Source organism: Pogona vitticeps, chromosome 1 (genome assembly GCF_051106095.1).
Source record: "Pogona vitticeps strain Pit_001003342236 chromosome 1, PviZW2.1, whole genome shotgun sequence".
Classification (NCBI taxonomy): domain Eukaryota; kingdom Metazoa; phylum Chordata; class Lepidosauria; order Squamata; family Agamidae; genus Pogona; species Pogona vitticeps.
Window position 1 is genome coordinate 36,227,555 of NC_135783.1, and position 27,114 is coordinate 36,254,668.

General features: G+C 42.6%; 1 protein-coding gene across 2 annotated transcripts in view; it reads left to right on the forward strand.

Annotated features, from left to right (window-relative positions):
• The window catches only part of LOC110075406 (calpain-2 catalytic subunit), a 71,261-nt gene that overhangs the window by 14,390 nt on the left and 29,757 nt on the right, over nucleotides 1–27,114 (forward strand). For both annotated transcript variants that reach the window (XM_078382990.1, XM_020786653.3), the window contains exons 3-10: nucleotides 3,008–3,126; nucleotides 4,568–4,701; nucleotides 6,848–7,016; nucleotides 16,599–16,682; nucleotides 22,687–22,772; nucleotides 23,460–23,534; nucleotides 24,711–24,871; nucleotides 25,993–26,162. In XM_078382990.1, coding sequence (XP_078239116.1) covers nucleotides 3,008–3,126; nucleotides 4,568–4,701; nucleotides 6,848–7,016; nucleotides 16,599–16,682; nucleotides 22,687–22,772; nucleotides 23,460–23,534; nucleotides 24,711–24,871; nucleotides 25,993–26,162 — 998 coding nt within the window. The remainder of the gene's footprint in view (nucleotides 1–3,007; nucleotides 3,127–4,567; nucleotides 4,702–6,847; nucleotides 7,017–16,598; nucleotides 16,683–22,686; nucleotides 22,773–23,459; nucleotides 23,535–24,710; nucleotides 24,872–25,992; nucleotides 26,163–27,114) is intronic.

Genomic DNA, 27,114 nt, shown 5'->3' on the forward strand with positions numbered 1-27,114 from the left:
TTTGCACACAACTTAGGGGGTCCTCTAACGAACCCAAGAATTTAGAACAGTTGCTGAGTCTTCATTAATGTTTTGTGAATTTTTTCTTCCCCCATAGGAAATAATGGAGCTGTCAGATTTTGACAGCTGTCAAAAGTTGGGGGGAAAAAATTCACCATAAATTAATGAAAAGTCAGATCAAAGCCAAATTAACGTTTGCATCCGTTTTAGAGGGTGCAGAAGCTAATCCAAGCATTTAAAACCATTTTGACCCTTTTATGACGCACTTAATTTTGCAAAAATTGACTTCGCAAAGCCATTAAAATGTATTGAGTCAGCTTCAATACATTCCAATGGAGGATACATTGTTTTGCTTAGCGATGTTTCCTATGGGTTTTTTCGCTTAACAAAGGCAATCCGTTCCAATTGGAACGGATTAACCGGTTTCCAATGCATTCCTATGGGAAATGGTGTTTCGCATAGCGATGGTTTCACATAGCGATGTTTTTTTTGGAACCAATTAACATCGCTATGCGAGGCACCACTGTACAATCTAGCTCCCTAATTTTGCTGGTTTTGGGACTGCCTCTTTTCCTCGGCCTGCTGAACAAATGTCTCTTCAAATTTGGAGAGGCCATGATGCACCGCCTGCCTCCAGGCTGAGCACTCAGATGTCAAAGTTTCCCATCTGTTGAGGTCCATTCCTAAGGTCTTCAAATCCTGCTTGCAGATATCCTTGTATCGCAGCTGTGGTTTCCCTCCGGAGTGCTTTCCCTGCACTAATTCTCCATACAGGAGATACAGTGGTGCCCCGCATAGCGATGATAATCCGTTCTGGATAAATCGTCGCTATCTGGATTCGTCGCTATACGGGGCAAAAAACCCCATAGGAATGCATTCAACCCTGTTTAATGCGTTCCTATGGGGGGGGAACTCACCGTTATGCGAAGATCCTTCATAGGGGCAGCCATTTTCGGTGCCTCTAAAGCAAGGCAACACAGCGGGCCGCCATTTTGGAACTGCCGATCAGCTGTGCGGAAATGGGGCCTTTGGCATTTTCACCCAGCTGAGTGGCGGTGGCTTCGGAAGGACCGCGGGGGAGGGTTCCGAAGCCACCTCCGGCATTTTCGCCCAGCTGAGCGGCGGTGGCTTCGGAAGCTCCCGCCGCTCAACTGGGGGAAAATGCTGGCTAGGGCTATGCGAGGACTGTGGGGGAGGCCTCCCCCGTGGTCCTTCCCAAGCCCCCGCTGGTCAGCTGGGGGAAAATGGGGCTATGGGGAAAAATCCCCATAGGCAACATCGCAATGCAATCGCAAAAGTGATCGCAAAAAAGCCATCGCTGTGTGGATTCGTCGTTAAACGGGGCGCCTGTTAAGTGACACACCACTGTATTTTAGAATCCAACCATCAGCCATTCTCACAACATGCCCAAGCCAAAATAGATGTTTCCTTTAGGATGTGCCATTTAGAGTCTGGAGTTACACTGAGTAGATGAAATAGCTCATCAACAGGTATTTCTCCAGGGTGAGCAGTGTGATATTGGTGGTGTGATTTTATTGTCTTTCTTGGTAGTATAGATGATGAGTACCATCATTCAATGAAGTCATGTGCATGTTGATTGAGCAGTCATGAAGCTTTGGCTTGTTTTCATTGCTTTTTCAGTCAAGATATTGTCGATAGGCAGTGACACCAAAGAATCAATGATATCATTAAAGTTTTCTTCTAGTTCCTTGTTATGATTTCTCCAGCTGCTATAATCAAACATGTGAACATTTCCTGATAAAGTAAATCTGCATTTCCACTGTGAAATAAATATAACAGTGCTAGTTTTGTATCATCAACAATAGGTTGATTTATGATTTTAATACATCCTGAAATACTTTTTTCTAAAATATTTTAATAGTTGTAGAGATCCAGCCTTTTGGTGAGGTTGTGCCATATATGTGACACAGTATTGTTGGTGGTGGATACCACCAGTTGTTATAATATTCTGTTCTAGTGTAGAATGTTCTTATGAACTCTGTGTCCATAGTGTTCTGTTGTGAGATCTTTATTGGTGCCACTGCCTATGCAGTCACCATTTTGGACATAGAAGTTCTCACATACGTTTTTGGAGTGAACAGGTGTGTACCTTGCTATCTTCATCTCTAGTCTTTGGCAAAATATTATCCATTTTAAAGATTCAGAAGTTTTTTGTTCAGAGCAAAAACAGCATTAAAAAGGGCTTAATCTAGCTGCAATTTCCTGCATTATCAGAGCAACAATAATGAAAATTAAGTGAAATGTCATTACTTGCAACCATGAAATAAGGCCAGTGTAGAGTTGTGTTGGATCTCTTTGGCTTCAACCTGTCAAATCACTGCATGCTTCCCCTGAAACACAAACAATATTCCACTCCAAGCATAAAGTGTAATTTGCATGAAAGATGACAGCTTAACAAATAAAAGAAGCCTCTTATCTTGCAGTGGCTGAGCACAGTATGATAAAGTCAAGTGCCCCAATCCAACTATGATTTTGGGCATGCAAAGCACACACCAAATTCTGGAGCAGAATTGCATTCGGCCTGAAAAGTGTTAAGATGTTGCTGGTTGTGAGCTTCTAATAGTTGTCCTTTGAAAAAGAATCTTTTAAAGCTCTTATTGTGAATTTACCATTGACTCCCTGCATGTGCAAATGCATATCATCTCCAGCACAGCCCTTTTAGGTTCGCACTTTGGGTATTTCAAATGATTTGGGTGTGTGCATGTGTGGAATTGTCAGGCACTATTATACCATTCTGGAATTTTCTCTCTATGTCTTTCCCTTCTCAGACCAAGCATACTTAGGAGCAGCAATTCTGCTGCTGTTTTGATGGCATATATTCCCACCCAATGTAATGAAAGCACAGGATTGCTCTGGCTTGCACTTACTGAAATCTTTCCAGTAAGCATTAATGAGACTTAAAAGCGCCTAATTTCTAGCCTGTATAAATGTATTCAGCAGCAAGAAAACTAATGGGAGATGCTTTTGTTTTGTATTGATTTCACAGGCGACTGTTGGCTTCTGGCAGCCATTGCTTCTCTCACTTTGAATGATGAAGTTTTGGCTAGAGTTGTCCCAAGTGATCAGAGTTTCCAGGACAGATATGCAGGGATCTTCCATTTCCAGGTACCGAGATACTGGCTTTCTGCTTTGTTCCGATACAGAAACTATTACAATTAATATAATAAGGGTCTTGCTAGCCAAGCTCTCTTCCACTGGGAAGGTTTTCTCCAGCCACTGTATTAACTCTGCAACTGCTGTTTGAAGTAATGTGCCTTTTGCTGCCGAATGGAGGAGCATGGGACTAGAGAAAATACCATTTGTGGACATCTTGAAGACATGAGGAGGATCTCCCACCAATCTTAAACAGATTTTGAGGGAATGAGACTGCTGCAGGAGAGCAGGGAATTGCATCCTTCCCATTCAATGACATACAGTAAAGTCCTTCCCAAGAAGAAGTAATTGTTTGCCACACTCTGCTGGAGATGGAAGATTAATTTTTTTTGGACAAACTCTCATAATCCTACTGGCAGCATTGACCAGGATTATGGGATTCTGGGATCTGCAATCCGAAAATAAAATGTTTCCCATCTCTGCCCCCTGTATGCTCCTCTCCTACACGTGGCAATTCCTTCTTCTCCAAAGCAAATATGCCAACTTCAAATGTTTTGTTTTCCAGATCCCTCACTAATAACAGTGTGTCCCTGGTATATCCCATATAGCAAACAAACAAACAAACAAAAACAAAGCTTGAAAACTATTTCTAAAGCATAATTGCACATACATTTCAAAGGACCAGTTAACATTTGAATTAAACAATGTTTAAATTGTTATAATTTTTGTTTTCTTATTCCTCAACAGTAGGTGCGGTACATGCCAGCATTTGAACTGTCTGGTATTTCTCCTTTGTTGTTTAGTGAGCCAGCGTCCTCTAACCGTAAAAGTAGTTAAAAGTTATCCTTACATTGGAAAGAGAGGGTTGTTACCTCTAATTTAAAATTACAGTTGTAATGTAGTGTAGTTGTCATTTGTTAGTGAAAATGAAAATAATTATAAATAAGTAGTTGTTTGAAATGTTTTCATTCTGGACTCAGTAAACGATGCACTCCTTTTTTCTGTACTCCTTGTAAATCCACAATTTACAAACAACTTGAGATATTAAAGAGATATATAAAATGTATCTTTCCAAGGAATAAAAGGGGCTCAAGGCACTGTTTGATTTATGGTCTGTAAGAATGTCCAAGCTACTTGTTTGTCTTCAGGTTATTTCTGGACCATACGTGACCAAACAGTTTGCTGTTTCCAAGAGTGAGTTTTAGGTATTTATAGAAACATCAGTGTTTGAACTATGCCTCAAAAATGATATAGAGATTATAGCATTTATTACAGAGTATCTTGGCTGCCCTTTAATTTTCAGGTAAGATGGTAGGTTTTGAGACTGAGTAGTCTTTCTCAAAATGTATGGAAATTCTTGCTGATGCATACAATATCTGATTTGACCTCAACTACTACATGGCTCCTGTATCTGGCATTCAACATGGACTGGATTTTCTCCCCTCCTTTTCAGTTCTGGCAGTATGGAGAATGGACAGATGTGGTGGTTGATGACCGATTACCTACCAAAGATGGAGAACTCCTCTTTGTTCACTCAGCAGAGGGGAGTGAGTTCTGGAGTGCCCTGTTAGAAAAGGCTTATGCCAAGTAAGTGGGATCAGGAAACTGCTTTATGAAATGCAAAGTATGAAACGGTTCGTTTTGATACTAGTCTCCCTTTCTCCCAAACAAAAAAACTGGAGTTGAGCTGGATGAGGGCCAGATTGCTAGAGGAATAAATCTTTACTTACATTTTATTTTCCTGGTTAAAATTAATGATTTCCTTGTGGGAAATACTAGATGGTAACTTCTGGTGGTACATCTTGTCCATTAGGGCAAATCAAGCACTGCCCCACTTTTGACAAAGGCCGCCCTCCCCCAGATGGCACACTGCCTGTCTGTGAGTGTTTGAATGAGAGAAGAGGTGGGTGAGATGAAAGGAGAGAATGGATATGAGTAAATAGCCAACTGTCCAGCTTGCTAGCTTGCCTAGCTCTGTATGTGTATGCCTTTGTATGTATGGGGGGGGGCTTTGTCCCTGGCTCTGTCTGTCACTATTGGCTCCACCTACTGTATATTCTTTTCCCTTCTGCCTCAGCAGCTGCTTTGCTTACCAGCCAGCCCAGGTATCTTGCATGTTCTCCCTTGCAGAGTACGTAGGAATAAGAGAAAGCTTTTTAACTGAGAAAACATTATTGCTAATAAGTTAGTTGGAGCATGGGAAGTTGTTATTGAACAGGAATTGTTACTGTTACTCATTTCTGTTTTAAGAAATAGTGTGATGCCGTTGTCCTCTTGCAGGTTTTTAAAAGTAGTTCATTAAATTACTAATTAAGTGTCAACTATTTTGTTTTATCTCATGGTGTTTTTTTCCCCTGTCCAGTTTTATTTGTTGTCGTTATATGCTTTATTTTGTATGTTCCTTCTTTGTAAATTGTAAACCATTCCTGGAACATTGCATGTCGAAACATATACATTGGAGTGGATAGCATTCTGGGAGTTGGGGGGGCTCCCCCCCCAGCCACAGCGAAAAGGGGCCAGTGCTATCCAATTTCAATAGCTTGGTAGGAGCAGCGGCAGCAGCAGCGGAAAAAAAAGCTTTGTATTTTACAAGGTGCATGTGAAATGTGCCTTTTCTGAAAGGAAGATAGAACTTCTACAGTAGGATGCTTTCAAGAGCACTGTTCTAAAACAAGCTGTACATCCCCACAAGCCTTGTTTCTAAAGATAACTAAATCAAACAGAGCACAAACAGAGTTCTGACTCCTGTCCTCTGAAGATCCCAGCCACAGAGAATGGCGAAACGTTTGGAAGAAAAACCTTAAGAACACAGCCAACAGCCCAGAAAACCCACAACAACCATAACTAAATGGTTTTTTTTCCACTGAAAAAATGAACAGGTGAGCACATGTAGCCCATGGACTATCTGTTTCCCATATAAATTGTATCAGGATGAAGCAAGAACTGGATTAATCCTAACTATTAAGAGCCATAGAACAACAAAACATGTTGCTGTAATTTTGATATTCTATCACAATAGGATATATACATATTTGACACTCTAGACTCAAAATGCTGCCATGGCATTGCACAAAGCAACAAAATCTGATGGGAAAACTATAGGTCCAGATTATTTGAATATGGTACAAATAGAAGCTGACTACACTGCATTAAAAAAGGATTGTGTCTTTCAGATATTTTAGCATGACCAAATGATAGAGATTATGCAAGTTGTGATCTGAAATATCTGGAAGACAGTGGGTTGCCTCCTCTCATGCTACATAAATTAACAATAATTGTGTTATTTGTTGTGTCATCAAGTCAATTCTGACTTGTGGTGACCTTTTTCAGGCTTTTCTAAGCAGACAGTACTTTGAAGTGGTTTACCATTCCTTTCTTCTGGGGGCGTTTCTGAGACTGTGCAGCTGGCCCAAGGCACACAGGTTGGCTCTACTCCCAGAAGGGCTCAGTGGGGAATTGAACTCCCAACCTCTGGCTCCGCAGTCAGATACCTAACTCGCCGAGCTATCCAGCTAGCTGACACTAATTATTATTGCTTAATGATACAATACAAGCAAGGTTCATGATCAGATCAGTGTGTAACAAAATCATGATAGATTCTGTATTGAATTTGGGCTTTTCAGCAATAAAAAGAAAAAAAATAATGCAAATCGTGATAAGATGGGATCTTAACTCTACTACAGTTAAAGGAGAAAATTTGAAATATTAAATTCCATGGATTATCTTTCTGTAGAATAAATGGATCATATGAGGCACTCTCTGGGGGAAGCACTACTGAAGGCTTTGAGGACTTCACTGGTGGAATTGCAGAATGGTATGAGCTGCGAAAAGCACCACCGAACCTCTTCAAAATCATCCAGAAAGCTCTTCAAAAAGGTTCCCTCCTTGGATGCTCCATTGACGTGAGTTAAAATAATTTCTAGCCTGCTGTCAGAATTCTTTGCAACAGATAGCAAATTGGCAGGCTGTTCCAGATGGGTAACTTCCTTGTTACACACATTTCCAGCTCTCCTGGTCGGTCAGGGAAACAATGTCAGAAAAGCTGGAAAATCCATAGCCCTTCCCCTTCCATAACTAGGCTTGGACTACCTTTGAACTTAATTGCGTCTCTTACAGACCCAAAAATGCCCAAACATGGCAGGCAAAGAAGCAGCAGAGGACCTGCCTTCTCCCTTTTTTAATTTTTAATTTTTGGTGGCATTTATTGAGCTCAACGTGATTTGCGAGAGGCATCAGCTGCTCCTCATATGCATCTGGGTCTATGATTATGTGCTTGTAAAAGTCTGCTTCACTGTGGTAGCTCATAGAATTTGGATGATAGCACCACTGTACAAATGTACAGTACATGCCGAAACCATAGCTCTCATTGTTTCAGGGTTTTGAATTTCTGGTAAAATTCCCTACTATAGAGTAGAAATATACAGACCCACAGAGGAAAATAGCTACAAGTTTCCCAGAGTCCACCCCTTTCTTGATAACTGCTACTTAAGTTCTCACTGAGACATTTTTAAGGAAGAATGAGCATAATGTCTTGTGGCTGTCTCTATTCTATTCTAAACAGGGTTTATAAACAAAAAGGTTGTTTTTTAAAAAGAAACACAAGAATAAAACGGCTTAAGGTTACAAACTGTCAGGTTCTTTATCATACCACCAAAATTTCTTTCTTCAGAATTTAAATGTATTCAGCTCTATATATCTATATATAGAGATGCATGCTTGTTTTGACACAAGTTCCATTTAGAATGTACTATTTTCACTCCTTCACCAAAGCAGACCATCCTCAGCTCAAAGTAATAGCACAGCTTTTTCTCTCTCTCTTGTATATGAATCTATCACTCTCACATGCATACCCGTATATACAAAACAGCATCTCTCCAGCAAGGAATCATATTAATCAGGTTCCAGTCATGAACAAACTTGCATGCTTCTCAACTGATTTTTTTGAGAGCCTCGTGGTGCAATGGTTAATCTGCTGTACTGCAGCTAAAACTGTGCTCATGACCTAGGGTTCAATCCCAGGTAGCCGGCTCAAGGTTGACTCAGCTTTCTATCCTTCCAAGGTCGGTAAAATGAGTACCCAGCTCGCTTGGGGGGGGGGGAGGCAATGTGTAGCCTGCATAATTAACTTAGAAACTGCCCAGAGAGTGCTTGAAGCACTATGGGATGGTATATAAGCAGCACGCTTTGCTTATTATCATTTCTGGCACACACCCACTTTTCAATCAAACTTCAGTTACTATGCATGCTAGTACAGCCCTATATACGAAATATGTTTGTAGTATAAAATCACTACAGACCTTCAAACTTCCAGTGGGATTGTGGTTGTGTCAGCATCAGAACCGTGTGTTTACACATGAGTTTACACATAGGTCTACAAAAATGCCTTTTTAAATTTCAGGTCAGTGTTTTAATTCAGCACTGAAATCCTGTGATATAGGGCAGGCTATACATACATACATACATACATACATACATACATACATACATACATACATACATACATACATACATACATACATACATACATACATACATACATACAGTGGTGCCCCACATGACGACAATAATCCGTTCTGGGAAAATCACTTTTTAGCAAAATCATCATCATGTGAAATCATCTTCCCCATTGGAATGCATTGAAACCCGTTTAATGCGTTCCAATGCGGAAAATACCTCGTCGTCCAGCAAAGATCGCCCATAGTGAAACCATTTTGCGAGCGCCGATCAACTGTAAAAATGACTGCCCTGTGAAGCATGGGTTCGGAAAACACAGGGCAGCCATTTTGAGGAGCTGGAAAAATCGTCATCTTGTGAACAAACGGTTCGCGAAGCATGGACCTAATCGACATCCAGCAAAAATCCCCCATTGGAATTACTGTTTTGCGAATTGCTATAGCGATCGCAAAAAGTCATCGTAATGTGGATTAGTCGTTCAGCGGGGTCGTCGTCTTGCGAGGTACCACTGTATGTGCGTGCGTGCGTGCGTGCGTGCGTACGTACGTACGTACGTACGTACGTACGTACGTACATACATACATACATACATAGTGAAAGGATTTCTAGATCTTTACTGCTTTCTTCCTCTTTTGCCAAGAATAGGATTTTTTAACAGCTTGAATATATTTGAAAGAGACCATGTACAGGCTAACTATTTTTGGTATGCTAAGAGGCTGCAGCTACTTTTCCAGGGTTATGGAGAAAGGATTCTTCTTCGTGGTCTCTGTGAATGCACACTAATGGGTTAATCTGCACCTGTGCAGAGCAGCCTCGGAATTTTATAGAGTTCAAGCACATGGGCCTGGGACCTCCCACACACTACCCATAACTCCACCCCAGCACCGAGTGCCTTAGTTCTTTTTCTGCCACCACTGTTGCAGCATCTCAGTTTGGAGCTCCCGCGTTTGCGGTTTTTTCATTTGAATTAATACTTACTCAGACCTTGAACTATTGTATGTTCATTTCGATTTGTGAGTTTAACAAAAGTGAAAAACTGTGTTGTTTCTTGTTCGTTCGTATGAGTTGTTTATGGCTGCTTCAGGTCCTTTCAAGCATTATTCCACCTGCTTGAATAAGATTCCTTTACTGGACAGCCATTCCTAGTGCTTATTTTGCCTGGGAGAAGAACACCAACCGGCTGTGTGTGCTGTCTGTAAAAGTTTCACTAAGCTGGCATCAAAGCAAAGGCTCCAACGCTTGTGCTCCTTTTTGTGGGAGAAGTCTCTCTGCCCGATGGGGGATTCAACTATGGAACCGCCACAGGTTCACCCTGTTGAGGCCCCTTTGACTGTGGACCCTTCACCTAAACTAGTGAAAAAGGCGGCAAAGGCAGCGTCCTTGGGCTTGAGGTCGACCGCCTCAGCATCAGTATCAGAGCTGCCTTCGGCCTCGATGAAGCCATCTAGGTTGTTGACTGCGGCCCTTCCATCACCGCCGCCTCATGCTCAGTCCTGATGTGATTGGTATGCCTTAACGTACCATCGGGAGATGAGGACATACCTCCCTCTAGGCTGGCAACCGGGGAGGTGCAGTTGGTGTTGCAAGCTGGCCCGACTTCTCTACCGGGCTTGGCATTGAGGCAGGTGTCCCCATCTCGGCCCGACTCTGTAGCGGCTGAGCCGCCAAAAAAGAGGAGGCAGAAGACCAGGCACCTGGAACCTCCGACCGAGCCCGAGATATTCCAATGCCGACAGCAGATTATTATTTTTGACCCTCAGCAATACCCGGCACCTTACCACCCTGACTTCTACCATCGGCGCCGACAGTGGCCGTGTTACTGTGGACAGTATTCACCTTTGCCCCCTTGATATCATAGGTATCCTGGCGCCTACTGCTATCCAGCGGACGATTTCAGACAAGACCCATCTTGAACGATGCCGAAGTGGCCGGCCCCAGAAGAGTTTTTATTGCCGGCCCCGGCTCATTGGTCCGGTTCGGACCCAGCTCCTATTCCACCAGCCTTGCCAGGTCCAGAGGTGGAGACAGGCTTCCATTTCAACCCGTATCATCGTGATTGGGATCAACATGCTTTTTCCACATCTTCAGACCAGCATGAAGAGTTCAAATCCGACTCAGAGGCCTTGGGTGTGGGCGTCGAGAAGGACTGAACCCTGGGTTCAGAGGTGGCATAGAGCCACCCTCCATCCCCTTTGGAGGACTATTCGGCCTACTCACACCTGCAGCTGAGGAGATGGATAAGGTCTATGAGGACATTACCTAAGACCAAACCCCTCCTCTCCACCTTGTCTTCATCTCGGCACTATTGAAGTTGGTTAAGAAGCCCTGAGACAAATCCTCCACATCCTGTCAGATCCCTAGGAGGATGGAGAACTTATGTAAGACACACGGTTCTAACTCGGAATTCCTAGCTAAGCATCCCTTGGATAATTCCTTTGTTGTGAATGCCACACAAAACAGCCAGAAACTGGTCCGCGTCCACACCCCACAACAAGGAGGGAAGGAAACTGGACATTCTTGGACATAGAGTTTATTTCTTAGCGTCCTTTGTGTTGTAATATCAATCTGTAACATGCCTTTCTCTTTAAGGGTTAACACTGAAAGAACCTCATGTGTTTCCTGTGACTAATTAGGCTTATAAAATCTAGTCTGTTTTACCCTCTTTCACACCCTCTGTCTTGATGGTGCGAAGCTATGGAGCGAGGCAGAAGCTTTTGTGTTTGCCTGTCGGCGTTACCTTAACTGCCGTTGCTTACTCTGTTCAATTACTTTGGTATGTAATATACTTTTAGTATTATGTTTATTTCTTAGGGACTCCCGTTTACCCTTCTCTAAGAGATTTTGATAAAATGTATTTGATCCACTTATCTCAGTGTCTCGCAGCCTCATTATTTTTCCCAACACTTTTTCCTCAGGGTGGCAAATTATTCAGCAGCAATGCGTGCCTACCATTGCCACATCTGGAATACCACCTTGCCTGCTTTACAAGCTGCCCCAGAGGAGCTCGGGGTTTCAGGCCTCACGTGCCATCAGGAGGCTATGACTCTGGCGAGGCAGGAAAGGATAGCCACTAGGCACATAATGGATGCGGCTTCCAAACAAATTACCACAGCAGTGACTCTGCAACAGCATGCTTGGCTGTGTTTAGCAGGGATCTCTGAGGATGTGAGGTCCAGGATTAAGGACCTACCCTTTGACGGGGCAGGCCTCTTCAACGATAAGACTGACGAAATCCTGGACAACTTGCTCAAGCTGCCAAAACAGCCAAGTCCTATACCAAGCAGCAGAGTCGCCTGAGGAACACCTGGCGCTGGTCCTATCTTTACCGGTATCCTGAGTGCCAGAGGCCCCAAAGCTCTGGGTTCTCTTTGGGCCGGTATCAGCAGCAGTCTGGCAGGCAGTGGCCTCACCAACAGACCAGAAGCCCAGACAGGATCTTTAACTCCATTAAAGTTAAACTCCACCACAAACAGTTCACACCTTGGTCCATTTGGCTCCCTTTCTTCCCGTCTGGCAATCCATCAGCTCTGACACTTGCCACCATCATAGACAAGGGCTATGCTGTTGAGTTTGACGCTCCACCTTCCACAGGGCTGTTCAGGGACACCACTCCCTCACCCCCATTAGAAGAGGAAGTGGCCTTCCTACTTCAGAAGGATGCGATTGTTCAGGTTCACAACCTGGTATTGGCGCTCAGCTTTTCCCCCCGTTACTTTGCTATCCCGAAGAAGGATGGGGGACTCCATCCCATCTTGGACCTCTGTCCCTTGAATTCCTATATCACGTCCTGACATCTTGGGATGGTCTGCCTTGATGGCACCATCCAGATGTTAAGGAGTGGAGACTGGGTTTTGGTCATAGACCTAAAGGATGCCTATGTATTTCCATATCAGCATTTGGCATGAGCTTCACCAGTACTTGAGGTTTGCCCTCAACGGGATGATCTACAAATTGAAGACATTCCCCTTTGGGCTCTCCACTGCCCCACGGGTGTTCACAAAGTGTTTAGCCCTGGTGGTGGCCTACCTCCGCTGCATGGTATTACAGTGTCACCCTACCTAGATGATTGGTTGCTGGTGGCGCTGTCTTGTGCTCAATCGGAGAAAGATAAATCCTTCACCTTGTCCCTTTTGTCTACTCTTGGGCTCCAGGTCAACCAAGAAAAGTCCACCCTATGACCAACCCAGAGGGTGTCTTACATTGGTGCAATACTAGATGCCACTTGCGGGCGGGCCTTCCCCCCAGAGGACAGGATAGTGAAGATCCGACTAATGGTGGCATTCTTCCTGCCAGGTGCCAGAGTGCCAGCTCATCAGGCACCACATCTGCTAGGCCTTATGGCTTCCACCACAGCAGTGGTCCAGCACGCCAGGTTGAAGATGAGGTCCTTTCAAGGCCTGGTACATGTCGCTTTACTACCTGCTACCGGACCCTCCATCCAAACTGCTTGTAGTCTCAGCAGAGCTAGCGTCACAGCTAATCTGGTGGTCCTCCCAACCGAATTTGTTAGCAGGGAGATCCTGTGGTCCCCTGGCCCTGAAAGTGCAAGTAATCACAGATGCCAGCCCGACAGGCTGGGGAGCACACTTAGGGAATCTGAGGGTACATGGCCTCTGGTCATCAGATGAGATCCTGCTGCATATCAGTCATCTGGAACTCTTGCAGATCTCCAAAGCCTTCTGGGCATTTGAACATCTGCTCATCAGCCTATTTATTTATTTAATTTATTTATTTATTTATTTATTTATTTATTTATTTATTTATTTATTTATTTATTTATTTATTTATTTATTTATTTATTTTATACCCCGCCTATCTGGTCGGTGAGGACCACTCTAGGTGGCTAACAACAATAAAATACAATAACAATATAAATAAGCAATTCTAATTAGTAAAAACACTACAATACATTACATAGAGTGCAAAACAGAAACAGTAAAGAGGGAAGAAGGAGGTCAAGAGGAATATGATGGAAAGGCCTGCCCAAACATCCATGTCAAGTAGTCCAAGTGGTGTCGGACAGCACCACAGCAGTTTACTGCTTCAACAAACGGGGTGGCATGCACTCCTTCCCCCTACTGTACCTGGCAGTCCAGCTCTGGGACTGGTGCTACTCCCGCCATATCTATTCAACAGCAGTACACGTAGCTTCGGAAGAGAATACCCTAGCAGATCAGCTGAGCAGGCTCCCGGGCTGCAGCCATGAGTGGTCATTGGACAACGGCATTTTCCTCTCACTCTGTCATTGGTGGGGCACACCTCAACTAGACGTTTTCACCTCCTTAGGGAACAGGAAGTGCAACCGCTATTGTTCACAAGTGGGAGTCAGCCATCACTCAGTGGGCGATGCATTCATGGCCTCTTGGGTCAGGGAACTCCTCTACATGTTTCTGCCCATACCACTGGTGCAGAAGGCCATCATATAGGTACACCAAGAAAAGGCGAGTGTCATTTTTATCGCCCCATGGTGGCCGCACCAACTGTGGTTCTCTGCTCTGCACCAGGACGCAGTGGACTACATTCAGCTCCTGGCACTACCTCACCTCCTCTCCTTACATCAGAGCAAGACATTCCACCCAGACCTGGAATCCCTGCATCTGACAGCCTGGAGACTGCTCCCATGGTAGCTGATGTCTTGAATCATGCCCGCAGGCGCTCCATATGTGAGTATGCCTACAAGTGGAGAGTTTTCTCCACATTCGCCATTGCACACCACTTCCCCACACAACCTACCTCGCTGGATGCAGTCCTCGAGTTCCTCCTTCTCCTCCTCCAGCGGAGTCTCTCGCACTCCACTCTCAAGGTATATATGGCTGCAATAGTTGCTCATCAGCCACCCTCTTCAGAGGCCACAAGCCTCTTCCGCCGTCCCACTCTTAAGCAGTTCCTGCAAAGCTTGAAGAATTTACACCCAACCTACAAATCCCCGACTCCACAATGGTCCCTTCAGTTGGTACTCAACAAACTTGTGGGTCCGCCATTTGAACTGTTGGCTACCACATCAGACAAACTGCTTACACTGAAGACGGCGTTCCTTCCTCAGCACACCGAGCTGGGAACTGGCGGCCCTACAGGTTGACCCACCCTTCCTTCAATTTCACCCAGATAAGGTGACACTCTACCCAGACGTCTCTTTCATTCCAAAGGTAGCCACTTATTTTCACCTAAATCAGCCAATAGTTCTTCCGACCTTCTTTCCTGCAACGACATCACATCTGGAACTGTCTCTCAACTCCTTGGATGTTAAAACAGCCCTCTCTTACTATGTCTCCTGCTCTGCGTCCTTCCACTCATCACACCGCCTTTTTGTCTTTTTCCAAGGTCGATCTAGGGGATATCCAGTTTCTTCACAGACAATTTCCCGTTGGATAGTTTCCACTATCTGCCTGGCATATGAGCTGGCCAACACGCCTTTACCATGCACTGTAAGGGCATATTCAACCAGGGCTGTCACATCCTCCACAGCTTTCCTTAGAGGAGTTGACCTGGCAGACATCTGTAAAGCAGCTACGTGGGCCATGCTGTCCACCTTTGCGGCTCACTATCACTTGGATGTCCGGGCCAAGGTGGAGGCTGCTGTGGGCCATGCTGTGCTGGCATCTGTGCTCTCATGACGTCCCTCCACCCGGTAAGTCAGCTTGCTAGTCACCCATTAGTGTGCATTTACAGAGACCACAAAGAAGAAAAAGAGGTTACTTACCTGTAATTCTGATTCTTTGGGTGGTCATCCGTGAATTCACACTTCCCACCCCGTTATCTGTCACGTGTGCCTTGTTGCATGCTGAGCAGTGGCAGACAGTTCCACAGAACTGAGGTACTCGGTGCAAGGGAGAGGCTATGGGTAGCATGTGGGAGGTCCCGGCACCATGTGCTTGAGCTCCAGAAAATTCCAAGGCTGTATTGCGCAGGTTCACATTAACCCATTAGTGTGAATTCACAGATGACCTCTCAAAGAACCAAAGTTACAGGTAAGCAACCTCTTTTTATATTTATTGTTTTCAGGAAAGGTGGGGCAAGTTATTTAAAACTGCTGTTATTTTGCAGTGCAATACAAACATTTCCAAATCACAGTGTGGAAGCCAGGGCAAAGAGTAGTTGCAAAATGAATACAGATTGATTTCTTTACAGCAGATTTGCCTAGAGGTGTCTACCTTTTGGCTTCTTGTTAGCAGACTTGCAAGAAAACCTCATGCACTGAAGAATTAACCTACTTTATTGCCATGTCACTGAATACTGATATGCTAATTCAGTCTATATGAATCATGTATTCAGTCTGAACCCATGATTCAGTTGCGCTACATCTCAATTTTGTCTCCTTGGAATTTACACAGCAACAAATATAAAATCATAAATCTGTTGAGGGTCGTATCACAATGTGTTCTAGATAAGTAGCCCCACATTACCTATTCCTTTTCACTGAAGGAAATGAAGGATAGCTGTGAATGATAGGACATTTTGGAGTTCACTCATGCACGTTACATGCCGTTAAGTCACCTCCAATGTATGGTGACCCTGTGAATGAGTGGTCCCCAAAATTGTCATTTACACAATAGGCTCTTACTACTGAGCTGCTAAGATAAAATAGATAAAACCATTTCTAGTACAGGGTCAACTTTTATCTTACTCTTTGTTAAAGGAATGTTTGTGCATGCTTACACACACACACACAGAGAGAGAGAGAGAGAGAGAGAGAGAGAGAGAGAGAATGCTGAATCATGCCAAAAGCTATTGAGGCCAACATTCTGTTTCCCACAGTGGCTATCTAGATGTCTTTAGGAAGCCCACAAGCAGGAAGCGAATGCTACACTACCCTCCAACTGGTGGATCTCAGCAACTGATAAGAAGTGGTATATTTCCTCTGATCTTGAAGATTATATACCACCAGCATGACTAATAGCCGTCAGTTGCCTTCTCCTAATTAACTACTACAGCTACATATAGTCTGGGTATAATTTTATCCAACTGCAGTTCGTACTTCAGTGTTCCTAGTTTCCCCGAGTAATTGCTACTGAATTTCTTTGTATTTACAGATCACAAGTGCTGCTGAGACAGAGGCAGTCACAACACAGAAGCTGGTCAAAGGACATGCATACTCGGTAACGGGTGCAGAAGAGGTAATATATCCTTCTTAGAAAATACTGAACCCTAAGGATAGGATCTATTATTTTCTCTGTTTCTACTCTCCTTTTGTGAAATGTTTGAGTGCGCTGCCCTCTTATGGCTGTGCAGACTCATAACAACCTATTGTTTTGTTTAGTGCATGAAAACTCCTGAGATAGTAAAAAATATCTGCTGTGGCCACCAATGTAGATGGTCCTTAACTTTTGATCCTCCTTCCCAGAAGCCCCAGCCAGCAGGGCCAACAATCATAGGAGGTGAAACTGAAAATCCAGTGGCCTATGTGATTCAGTGAACCAAACAGGAAACCTACTATGTATTGTTAACATGTGTTTTGTAGTGAATTGCATAACAAAAGAAGATGTCACAATTCTGGTGGGGAAATGGAGTTGTCCAAGCTCCCAACAGGCCAATTCCTATAACATACATGAAGGGTAGAGAGCCTGGGATCGTCCACATATTCTGGTTCCGAGCTTCCCATCATCTCTAGGTGGCATGGTCAGAGCTTACAAAAGCACTAGTCCAAAATATATGGAAAGTTGCCTATTGCTTTTATTCTCACAGTGCAAGAAATGCACATGGTCACCTTGCACCATAGAAATGTGCTAGATCCACTGTTCTCACAACACACACAATGGCCCTTGGAACACCAGAAAGTGTTTCAGTGTCTGCAGCATTTAGTTAGTTTGAGATGAGTATATAGCCCTACTTTTCTGCACCATATGTCTCTTTTACAAAATATATCTTATTCCTTGCACAGGTGTTAGAAGAGCAATTGAGATGTTCATTGCTATCTAATTTATAATAGTATTTATTTACTTGATTTCTATTATTTTGTTAAATTTTTATTTGCTTGATGCATATACCACCCTGTTAGTGCAACACTGGGTGGTTTACAGTAGCCCACAATAACAAAAAAAAAATACATTGAAAAGTAATACAATAGTTTTTTTTTGTAGATATCTGGCTTCAATCCCATTAAGGTCAGGAAACAGGACATCACATGTCAAGGATATTTTACTTCAGGAAAACTGCCAGCAAACTAAAACAGATTGTTTATATGTATTTATATTAGATGCCAAATATTATTCTTTAAGAGTGACTTAACTTTTGTTTATGCATACAAGCTGATTTGCTATTGTAAGCCGCCCAGAGACCTCTGGGTAGTGTGGGCGGCATATAAATTGAATAAATAATAAATAAATAAATAAATAAATAAATAAATAAATAAAGTATTTGTAAAGCAAACACAAAACACTGAAACAAATGCAAAAAGGAATCAGACCAATTTTTCCAAAAAGACATTTGTAATCCAATCTGCCCAAATAGACTGCCCTCTGCCTTTACCTGAGAATATTTCCTGTTAGTATGAGGGCAAGATCCTCACCTAGAATGAAGAAGTTCTTACTTAACTATATCTGTGTCCAAACATCCTCCTTTCAGTGTCATATTTCAGAGGCTCACATTCACACTATTATGCCACTGCGCTTCACAAGTACTACTTGTAAGTATTGCCTATATAAGTCTTCACTCAGCAGTTTCAACAACATGGTCACAGGGCACACATCATTTCCTTAACCTGCCTTTTCATCAAGGTGGCTCAGAATAAGATTTTAAAAACCAGGTACAAATAAAATTTATAACAAAGTTTTAACACTAAAAAGAGCAAGTCATCAAATGGTAACATTAAAGCACAATTTGATTAAAAATCATTTATAGCTAGATTTATATAACATCAGGAACTCAGGAACATGTGGTTTGAGAGAAGCTCCACTTTCTGAAGCCTTTAGCGCACCAGATCTATAAGATCCTTTAGCCCGGTGGTTCCCAACCATGGGTAACCCAGGTGTTCTAGGACTGCAGCTCCCAGAAATCCTGGCCAGCACATCTGGTAGTGAAAGCTTCTGGGAACTGCAGTCAAAGAACTGCTGTGTTTCTCAAAATTGGGAGCCAGTGCTTTAGCCAGTCTGGTTTCTCTACCAGCTTGTTTCATGAAGGATCAGAAATGAAAAAAAAATGTTACTTTTTTTTCTGCACTTCACAGAAACCCATAGTCTGCAAGGTGAGCAACTGTGCAGTCTGGGAGATACTGCAAACCAAAATAATAATGTTTGGCATTTCTATACAGGATCTGTGTGGCTGGCTTTAAATTGTGGATTTTGAGACTGTAGGTTTGAGACGGTATACTGGCTTTTCTCTAGGAGACTTCAAGATTTGTTGAGTGACTGTTACAGGGGTCAGCCAGGAGCACATGAAGCCACTGCCGCCTCTTATCCTTGTGCAAAGTGGTGCATCTGTCCAAATATTGCAATACTCTGTTCATGTCACCTGTTTATGTTAGCCCAATTGTCTGCTAAACAAGATAGATATTTGAAAAGGTTTTATATGTGGCATGAAGGCTATGGTAGAATGTAAAAAGAGAAAAGAGAGGATGTTGATCAACATAGACCTCTTGCTGCTTAGTTTGCAAACCTGTGGTAGAAGTTCAGAGTGTCATTATGCCAGAAACATCCCAGCCCTTCTGATTAAAAATGTTGTAGAAAGCTGCATCCTTGGCAGACTGCATCAGATCTGGGAAGGATAATGAGCAATTGACAGAGGTTTGATTGTAGCTGGCCTCCAATGTTTTGGCTTCAGTGTTTACCAATGTAAACAAGCAGAAGAAAGCATGTTGTTTTGACTGAGAGCTAAATGGAGAATAGAGCTGAATGCTGTCTCAAGGATGTCCCGTGAAGCTCTTTTATTCCAGGCCACAAAGCAAAGGCTGCCTCTGACTTTTATGAGGGATGCATGAATACTTGTCACTGCCTATGAGATCACAGGATGGGCTCTGCAGTCTTCTTGTGAAAACTCATCTTCACAGCAGCCCAGTGACTTAGGTCACGCCTGGGTTGCAATCCCATATCCATTTGCCTGGGAGTAAGCCACACTGGGCAACATGGGACTTACTTCTGAATAGGCATGTATCAACAAGTTTGGGATTGTGCTGTTGCTTTCATTTTACACATAGGGAATCTCAGGTTGAAAGGAAATGATTTGGTCAAGAAAACCCTAACTAAACACTATTGCAACATATTTTTTTCTATGTAGCACATAGAATAAGATTTTAGAACTGCCTAAAATCGTTTTTTTAAATAAAATCCTCAAATATGGCATTGTTCAGTCAAGTACAAGATAGGATTAAAATATCTGCACAATTTTGTTTGTTCAGATTCAGTGATGAGGCTGTATGTGTCTCCTTGGAAAGGGAGTTCAAGAGAAGTGGGGTCACCACCAAAAAGACTCTACCCTAGTATCCATCACCCAGTTAGCTTTTACTTGTGAACCAGAGGAGAGCCTCTGACTTTGGTCATGTACACTCAGGTATGTTCATACAAGTAAGAAGCAATTTCTAAGGCAAGGATAGGCCACATGCACCTGCAAGACCTATTGTAGCCCCAGCACTTTTGGATGCCCCACCCATTCTCATCAGGAAATATTTAAACATTTTTAAAGAAATAAAACTCAAAAATTTCTCTTGTGTTCTACAGAGGGTGTGGGGCAATTTTGGTGTGTTTTGATGGCCCTCAACACCCCTGCCACTCTATTTTTATTTCATTTTTTAAAATTGTATTTTTGGTCACTAGGACAATGCAACTATTGTGTAGCTTTTGCTTAAATTATTAAATTATTTTTCATAATTAAAAGCTTCCTGTTTCTGTCCCTTGGCTTTTGTGACATCATATGAAAGCTGTGAGTGTTGCAGGATGGAAGAAGCAAGTCTTTAATTATATATAAAAAAAACTGTTGGTGGATGATGTTACCTGCAGGGGAAATTAAAGTCTTAATTTGTTCTCGAAGGCTTTCACAACTGGGATCCGATAGTTGTTGTGGGTTTTTGTGCTCTTTGGCCATGTTCTGGAGGTTTTCTTCCTAATGTTTCACCAGTCTTTGTGGCTGGCATCTTCAGAGGACATGAGATAGAACTCTGTCTGTGTTCTAACTCCTGTCCTCTGAAGATGCCGGCCACAGAGACTGGCGAAATGTAAGGAAGAAAACATCCAGAACACGGCCAAACAGCCCAGAAAAACCGACAACAGCCATAAAGACTTAATCCTTCCTTGCTCCATCCTGCACCCCCTATGGCTTCCACACAATGAAAGTTTTACACAAGAGCCAGAAAATCCATGTAACAGAAGTAGGAAGTTTTAACTACCCTCTGCCTGTGACATCATCATTAGAGGTGTACTGATCTCTGTTTTTGGACCGTGCTTTTGTTTAGCTGCCGGATAAATTCTTGTAGCCCCGAAACACAGATCAGAACACCTCTAGTCATCACCTTTCCACAAGCATAAGTTACAAATGGGTCTTTTTCAGTAATCACTGCTTATTTCATTCAGTACAACTGCTGTTTACACACTGGATTTCTTCTGTAAGCCTAAAGTGTGATAAATGGTTGCACATATTTCCAGATAGCTGCTTTTAACATAAACAAGGTCACTAACAAAAGGTGCAAGGGAAATTATCTCTTTCTTAGAGGTAGACAGAGCAACATCCAGTGTCATTTAAAGAGACTTCTCCCAATACAGCACCCCCTTTTTTTTTGTTCCCCTTTGAGCCCTGTTGTCCCTCCAGATTTACTCTGTGTGGTTTTCCAACTTTCTGGAGCAGAATTTAGAGTGTGTGGATGATGCTACAGAAGAACAAGGTTTCTTTCCTACCAGCAATATCTGTTCTGTTTTTCCTGAAGGACAGACCTAGGTGGATAAAATCTAAAGATAAACTGAAGTGCTTGCTTATTTATTGTGTCTTTATCCTGTTCCTTGTCCAATGAGCTTGAGGCTGTTTACCAGTTTTGTTCCCCTCCCTCCATGTTTACTAACAAAACAACCCTGTGGGGCAGGGGTGGGGAGAGAGTGGAAGAATTACTGGGCTAGGGTTACACAGTGTTCATCACAGTACATAGGGATACCAGTTTTTTCACTTGTTAGTTTCCCCCCCTTATTAGCTAGCAGCAAATACAGAACATAAAGAAAAATAAAGCACAAAAGTTAAACACTGTATATAACATCTGCATTGAAAACCACAATGTTCTGTGTAATCCCTGCCCACTCATCTTCTTTTTTGATTTTTTGATCAGATAAATAAAAAACATCAACAGAGCATAATAACCTGAACACTTTTTCTTTTTCAAACCACTTTTGCGGTTATTTATAAAATCAAGAGGCAGGAGCTGTGTGGTCTCCAGATAGTGAAGAATTTTAACCTCCCTGAGATCCAGCCAGTACAGCCAGTTGGTTAGGGAATCATAGAATCATAAACAATGGAGTATTTATGATTGACCGTCAAGTCCAATCCTTTGCTCAATGCAGAAATACAAATCAAAGCAGATCTCACAGATAGCTGTCCATCAACATCTGTTATTGATTGACAGATGCTGGGTAGAGTTCAACAACATCTGGAGGGCAACATGTCTGGAGGCCACATTACTGACCTAACCCACTCAAGCCATACATTGTATAATATGCCACTAGGAACAAATTGCCCTCTCACTGAGTGGAGAAGTGTGAAGGGAGGCTAGCACTGACATCCTGTAATGCCTGCTCAGAAGTAATCCCTGTTGAGTTTAAGGAGACGTATTCCAAGTGTATAGATTCCATGTATAGATTGCAGTGCAAATCACTTACACTGATTCATTTACAGTTTACTGTATTCAGAAGCTCAGAACCAACTCTTTATTTGCAGAAGTCATTGCGGGAGGTAAATAAAAGTAACTGTGGCAAAAACAGGACAAAAGTCTTGGGAGAGATATATAATCTATTACTGATCTGGTTAAAACATGGTCATCCATGGCAAATACTTTTCAAACAAACCAGCCCCAACTACAACATAAACCTATTGTATAGATATGCAATGTTTTAAACAGAAGGTGAAGAGTTTAAAAGCAAACTATTTTCTTCCTTGATTCTCAGACTACTTTATCTGTTACTGACTTGATTCCCCCCCCTCTAAACCTACTAGGTCAATTGCCGAGGAAGATTGGAGAAGTTGATCAGAATTCGAAACCCCTGGGGTCAAGTAGAATGGACTGGAAAATGGAATGATAAGTAAGTTTCAGTCTGGAGTCCAGAACTGCACATTTTTCTGAAAACACAATGCAGATGTGTTAGGAAACCTTAAACAGAAGCCTTTGTCCTGTCTTCTTTGAAGTCAGCTTGGTAACTGTATGATCTAAAGCATAGATGTATTTTCTAGTGCTTTGAGGAACAGTTGTCAGTCTGTCCCTGTTACAACTAAGCAGATTGTCACTCTTTACAAATGTAGCTTTTCCTGTATTAATTATCATCACACCTGTTCCAGTTGGCATGAGAGGAATGATACTCCCACACACTGCTTTCCTTTGATTATTATTTATTTATTATTATTTATTTATTTACAACAATTTAAATTCTGGCCTATATGGTCTCATGTTAGCCTTGCATGCAGTCCTATCACTTACGTTATAATATTCTCTCCCTAGTGTAGGATAATGGATAGTGTGACAGACTAAGACTCAGGAGCCACTCCATAGATACTGGTAAAACTCACTTACCTTGGAAACTCTTTTAGGGTCACTACAAGTCGAAAGTAACTTGATGGCACATAACACAGTTGTATTGTAGCCTAGTTAGAGGGGCTCTTTCCAAAGGCTATTGGTTGCCTATTGGCTCTTTCCAAAGGCTGCCTCTTTCGCTAATGTTACCCTTTTTGCTCTAAATTGGAATCTCACATACATTTTTCCTTTACACTTGTAGCTGTCCAAGCTGGAATAATGTTGATCCTGAAGTGAGAGACAGACTAACCAGGAAACATGAAGATGGTGAATTTTGGTAAGGGTGTTCTACCAACTGAAGAGGGCTGTACTATTGTTTCTCCTCTTAAACTGTCATGCATGTGACCAGCAAGTACTAACATGGATGTCTGGGCCAAGGTCCAGTGTGAAAAAGCACAAGACTCTCCTGAGCCCAGGATTAAGTTTTAGTGCCTTGTTTAAAAGTGCTCTGTAGGAAAAAGATTGCAATTTAAGAATTAAAAATCTTTTTTGTCTTGTTAGGGGCATAATTCTCAATTGATTGTGTACCTAGCCAAGACATCCTGCTGCCATTGTGACTCATGATTGTTCTTAGGTGTTCAGGGATAGGCAACATGCGGCATATAGACCACATGGAGCCGTCTTCAGCTCGATCCATCCCCCAGGTACCCCTTACTGGTGCTATCCATGTTCGCAACATGAGCAAAAAAAATTGCTTCCAAATTTTGAAGGGACAACAGCAGAAACTTATTGAAAACAAGCAGCAGTGTTTTAAGCCAACATTCATGGGAATTGCTGATTGGCTTTCTCTCCAAACTTTTGTTTTTAAGAGGAATGCTTATTTTTAAGCAAAGTTGCTGCTGAATGTTGATGTTGCGGCATTGAGTGGAGTCTAGCTTCCCAGCAGATTGGGGCAGAGGTCCCCACCCCACCCCCAGGCCACGGATCGGACCGTGGAGACAGATCTTTGAGGGCTGAAGGAATGTGTGTATGTGCATGCGCACGCACTCCTGTCGCCCTGAACACACACACACCTGTCCCCCCTGCATGCACGTACAGACACCCACCAGCCCCCCGCATCCATGCATGCACACCCCCACCCACCCACAGAGACACCAGCATGCCCCTCTGCACGCCCACACAGATGTACACACACCCCCTGCACACATACACAGATGCACACATGCCCCCACCCTTGCACACACACACAGATGCACACAATCCCCACGCATGCACGCACAGATTCACACACGCACCCTGAATGCACGCTGCCACCACCTGGTCTTTGGGAGAATGGTCTTCAACTAAACCAGTCACTGGTGTTAAAAAGATTGGGGACCACTGGGTTTGGGGGTAGCAAGGCAGTCTTCACTTTCTGAGATATTTTGGCCTTGAGTTTAATTCATATTAGAGTACAGTAGTTGGTAGGAAGAAACATCTCAAGAGTTTTTCTTTCCATTACCTTACTCCATAGGATGTCATTTACTGATTTCCTGAAGCATTATTCTCGCCTTGAGATCTGTAACTTGACTCCAGACACTCTGAGCAGTGATAAGTACAAGAAGTGGAGCCTGAATTTGAAGGATGGGAATTGGAGAAAAGGATCCACCGCTGGTGGATGCAGAAATTATCCCGGTAAGACATTTGTTAACCTTGCATTTGCAGAAATGGCTTTTCATCGGCGTGTTCCAAACTAGAACTGAACAACAATTGTAAAGAGCAAGTGGTAGTGGTGGTTAGAGTAAGAGATGGCTCAATGGTTTAGGTAGCTGGCTGTGCAGCCCGATCAATTCCCCACTGTGCTTCCTTGACCAGGGCTGGACTCAGTGATCCATAGGGACCTTTTCAGCTCGGCAGTTCTAAGATTCTAAGATCATGATTTGGGCCTGCTAAGATGACTTGGTGATGAGCAGTAAATTAGAAGGGTTTTTTTTTTTTTTTTTTTTTTGGCTCGCAGTGGTTTAACAAAGGGGTTTTGGAAGGTTTGTTTGTTCACTTGCTTCTTGTAATTTTATTTTGGGGACAACAAAATTTCCAAGCTGGAATTTCCCAAGATTCTATGAGTTGTAGTTTAAAAAAAAAACTCTAAGAAGTTCTGTTTAATAAAATTAAATATCTTATAAACTACTATGAAGTATTTTGATACTTAGTTATTTATTGTAAGCTGTTTCGAGCACAGTCTGCCGCAAAAAAGCAGCATATAAACAAAACTGTTCAGAAATTGCAAAGGAAAATTTTGTCGCTTGGTTGAGGGACCTTTAGCACAGCATGAAGTGCCTTGGAGGTTGTGGAAGCCATTTTCCATCCCCCTTCTTTCAGACCTTCTAAAAGCCACCTGGGTCTCTTTGATGAAACTTCTGATTTCTTAAAAATTGTAATGTTTTTGTCGCTAAAACAGGATACAAGGAACTTGTTTTTGAGGAGAATTTTGCCCCCTAGAACCACACGTCTCCCACTTGTGGCCACTGATTTTGGGATGTCCCAGAACTTGGCTTACAATTAATAAGATGTATAACTATACCATTACTGGGGATTCAAGAACTACAAGCATTCACAATCTGTACAAAAAAAAATAAATAAATCCCCAAGCTCATTGCATACCTACACCCAGATATACCCACAAGATGCACACTGTAATCTAAAATTGAAGGGCTGTTTTTTTTAAAGCCATAAACTTAAATATAAGGCTTAGATAATCATTTTGAGTTAAATCAGTGTAAGCTGAAGATAGATTTGGTTATTTCCTCCTTTGTCAGATACATTTTGGATGAATCCACAGTATTTGATTAAACTTGAGCAGGAAGATGAAGATCCAGATGATCCTGAGAAAGGTTGTACCTTCCTGGTTGGCCTGATTCAGAAACACCGTAGGAAGCAACGGAAGATGGGAGAGGATATGCATACCATAGGTTTTGCCATCTATGAGGTAAGCCTCTTTTTGTTTTCTTCTTTGCAAGCCAAGGCACATTGTAAAGGAAATAAATGCTCATTACACTTATGGGGTAAATGGTGATGCATTGGTCATGAACAGGTTGCAAAATTATAAGTCCATAAAATTTCTTCCCAAGTCTGGGTGGCTCTCTGATAAAACTTGAGGGCCCTTTTAAGCAATAAATGTCCACTTCATGGGATGCATGTTTATCTCTCACATGACATATATGTGTGGCTCATAGACACAAGAGATAGAAGCTTCCAATCCTCTATTGTCAATAGAAATGGATCACACATTCATCGGAGATTCAACAAATGATGGATATACCTATATGAATCAGCCCCATAGTCACAAACTATCATTGTTTCTTAGGCAGGCTAAGAAAAAAATCCTGTACATAACTGCCATGTTGCTGCCAGTCAGTGTTGGGCATACTTGGGTTGATGGACCATAAGTCAGCCCAGTGTGATGGAATCTTATGTTTCAGATTTGGTGCTTGCAGTGTTGTTTTGCTCCTGTCCTTGCAAAATCACGTGTAGGCCTAGAGGCATTCTGTGGAAATTAAAGTGTTGGGTGACTAGAGTCTCGGCCAGTGCTGCACTTTGCAACACTTTCAAAACACAGGGAACATGGTGTGTTTATTCTAGGAAAGAGACATGGGGTCAGGAGAGTAAAATATTTTGGGCTTTAAAGTATGGGTTTTATGGCCAAGAAAGAAAAGGATTGTGAGTTGGGTGAACATATTCTCTCAAAGAGAGGAAGGGTGGGTTGGCTGGCAGAGGGAGAAATGTGGGAGTTAGGCTGTGTTAGCAGAAGGAAAATGAATGGATTGATACTTATTTAAAGAGGTTTTGTATTGAGAACTCACATCAAGCCTTTGCCTTGGTCAAGTTGTGTATGTGTAGCTACACTCCATGGCAGCCATGTTGACTGGCATTGCCTGTCA